The sequence below is a fragment of the Mesocricetus auratus genome, unplaced genomic scaffold (genome assembly GCF_017639785.1).
Source record: "Mesocricetus auratus isolate SY011 unplaced genomic scaffold, BCM_Maur_2.0 Super-Scaffold_100007, whole genome shotgun sequence".
NCBI lineage: Eukaryota > Metazoa > Chordata > Mammalia > Rodentia > Cricetidae > Mesocricetus > Mesocricetus auratus.
In genome coordinates this window covers 52,309,983-52,312,528 of record NW_024429191.1, presented here as the reverse complement: position 1 = coordinate 52,312,528, position 2,546 = coordinate 52,309,983, and the positions used below count along the sequence as shown (strand labels likewise).

Here is a 2,546-nt window from a genome sequence, read left to right as displayed (position 1 = left end):
GTAACAAAGTCCAGTGAGGGGCTAGAAACCCCAGAGAATGTTCATATAACCCATAGATTAGAAGTGATGTGGTGACAACGAGGGCAACAAAAAGAGCTATGCTCAACGACAGCATAAGATCCTCATGACATATAGTCGTTGGGGCTCTGCCTCTCCAAGGCTCACTGAGTGCGATTTCTGCTGACTGCCCAGCCATGATCATGATTTCCAAATGGCATAGCCCCTTGCATGGCCCGCAACATATTTGGAATATGTTAACTGCAATTCCTATGGCGTACTCCTGAGAAGATAATTAATTAGCAATATAATACATAATCTGTAAGTAAAAAGATACCACTTTCATTGGTAATCCAAAGTTTGTCATGGAGTTGTACATAGAATTTTGAGAGGATTTGGCTCAGAAAAATAATCCTTCAGCACCATGGCCATGTGAGATACTAACAGAAAAGAAGACAACTGTTATTGTTTAATATTCATAGAATAATATTTACAAATTAGGCAGATAAGTTTTTAAAATCAATGAACTGTGTATATCAGAAACAAATACATGAAATATTTAGAAAGTAATGTACATTAAATCATGGAAGAAAGAACTAAATACTCAAACATCAATATTATAGAGGTAACAAGCATAGGAGTGTGTATGCAATTTTTGTCATGGTGGGGGAATTCATACCATTGAACATTTAACAAATGATTAATAGGAGGGCATGATCACATTTATTTTGAAAGCTGATGCCATGTTTTCTCTTAAAGGTACCTGAGACAGAATGATGGAAGGGAACCAAACTGTCGTCACCCAGTTCCTCCTCTTGGGCCTGCCCATCCCCCCAGAGAACCAGCACCTATTCTATGCCCTGTTTCTGGTCATGTACCTCACCACAGTCCTGGGAAATCTTATCATCATCATCCTCATTCTACTGGACTCCCATCTCCACACACCCATGTACTTGTTTCTCAGCAACCTGTCCTTCTCTGACCTCTGCTTCTCCTCTGTCACAATGCCCAAATTGCTGCAAAACATGCAGAGCCAAGACCCATCCATCCCCTATGCAGGCTGCCTGGCACAGATATACTTCTTTCTGTTTTTTGGAGACCTTGGGAACTTCCTCCTTGTGGCCATGGCCTATGACCGCTACGTGGCCATCTGCTTCCCCCTCCATTACACCAGCATCATGAGTCCTAAGCTCTGTGTGAGTCTGGTTGTGCTGTCCTGGGTGCTGACCACATTCCATGCCATGCTGCACACCCTGCTCATGGCCAGAGTGTCATTCTGTGACGACAATGTGATCCCTCATTTTTTCTGTGACATGTCTGCTCTGCTAAAGCTGGCCTGTTCTGACACCCATGTTAATGAGGTGGTGATATTTATTGTGGTTAGCATCTTTCTTGTCCTTCCATTTGCACTTATCATCATGTCCTATGTACGAATTGTGTCTTCCATTCTCAAGGTCCCTTCTTCTAAAGGTATCTATAAAGCCTTCTCCACATGTGGATCCCACCTGTCTGTAGTGTCACTGTTCTATGGGACAGTCATTGGTCTCTATTTATGTCCTTCTTCTAATAACTCTACTGTGAAGGAGACTGTCATGTCTTTGATGTACACAGTGGTGACTCCCATGCTGAACCCCTTCATCTACAGCCTGAGGAACAGAGACATAAAGGGGGCTCTCGAAAGAATCTTTTGCAAAAAGAAAGTTCAACTAAACTTATGATGGTAAAACTTGAAAATTTAACAAAAGTTTCACACCATAAACATATTAATAAGAACAATGGAATATTTTGCAGAATTTTCCCACCATGAAATCCCACCATGTTCATAGGTCATACTAAGTGTCCACTGCATTAAGAAGTTTATCTAAGTACTTTAACAAAGGGAGAGGGTCTTAGGGACCACAATCACCTTTCTCATTGTTTTGCCCATGTGGTCCTAGAAAAATTATAGTGTAGATGCACTACTATGTTGGACTCCTGTTCCTTCTGATAACAAAGTTATTACAGGATTGTACCATTTGTTCATATTTCTGCTTTGATCTTACTATCCTTTTTTAAATATTACTTGTATACATATCAGCAATATTAAAATACCTCAACTTCTTATGTTGCCTGGTTTTTTTGTTCTTTGTTCACAAATTTTGGCATTATCTTATTCCTTAATACCAGGTATCATTTATTTATTTTGATGTTGTGGTGGTTTTAAAAGGAATGGCTCCCATAGACTCAAGTGTTTGAATGCTTGGCCCATAAAGATTGACACTATTAGAAGGAGTGGCCTTATTAGAAGAGGTATGAGTTTGTTGGAGGAAGCATGACACTGTTGGGGGCAGGTTTTGAGGTTTCATATATATATTCAAGCTATGCCCAGTAGAGCAGTTTCTTCTAAGGATGCCTGTGATCAAGATGTAGAACTCTCAGCTCCTTCTCCAACACCATGTCTGCCTGCACGCTGCCAGGCTTTAACAAAATGATAATGGACTAAACCTCTGAAACTGTAAACCAGACCCAAATAATGTTTTCCTTTACAAGAGTTGTTGTGGTCATGATGT

At 40.3% G+C, this 2,546-nt stretch overlaps 1 protein-coding gene across 1 annotated transcript; it reads left to right on the top strand.

The window, feature by feature from the left end:
* Nucleotides 1-770: 770 nt before the first annotated feature.
* LOC101832348 (olfactory receptor 1) lies at nt 771-1,715 on the top strand. Its single transcript, XM_040748002.1, has one exon. The coding sequence runs from the start codon at nt 771-773 to the stop codon at nt 1,713-1,715; it is 945 nt and encodes a 314-aa protein (XP_040603936.1).
* Nucleotides 1,716-2,546: the final 831 nt, after the last annotated feature.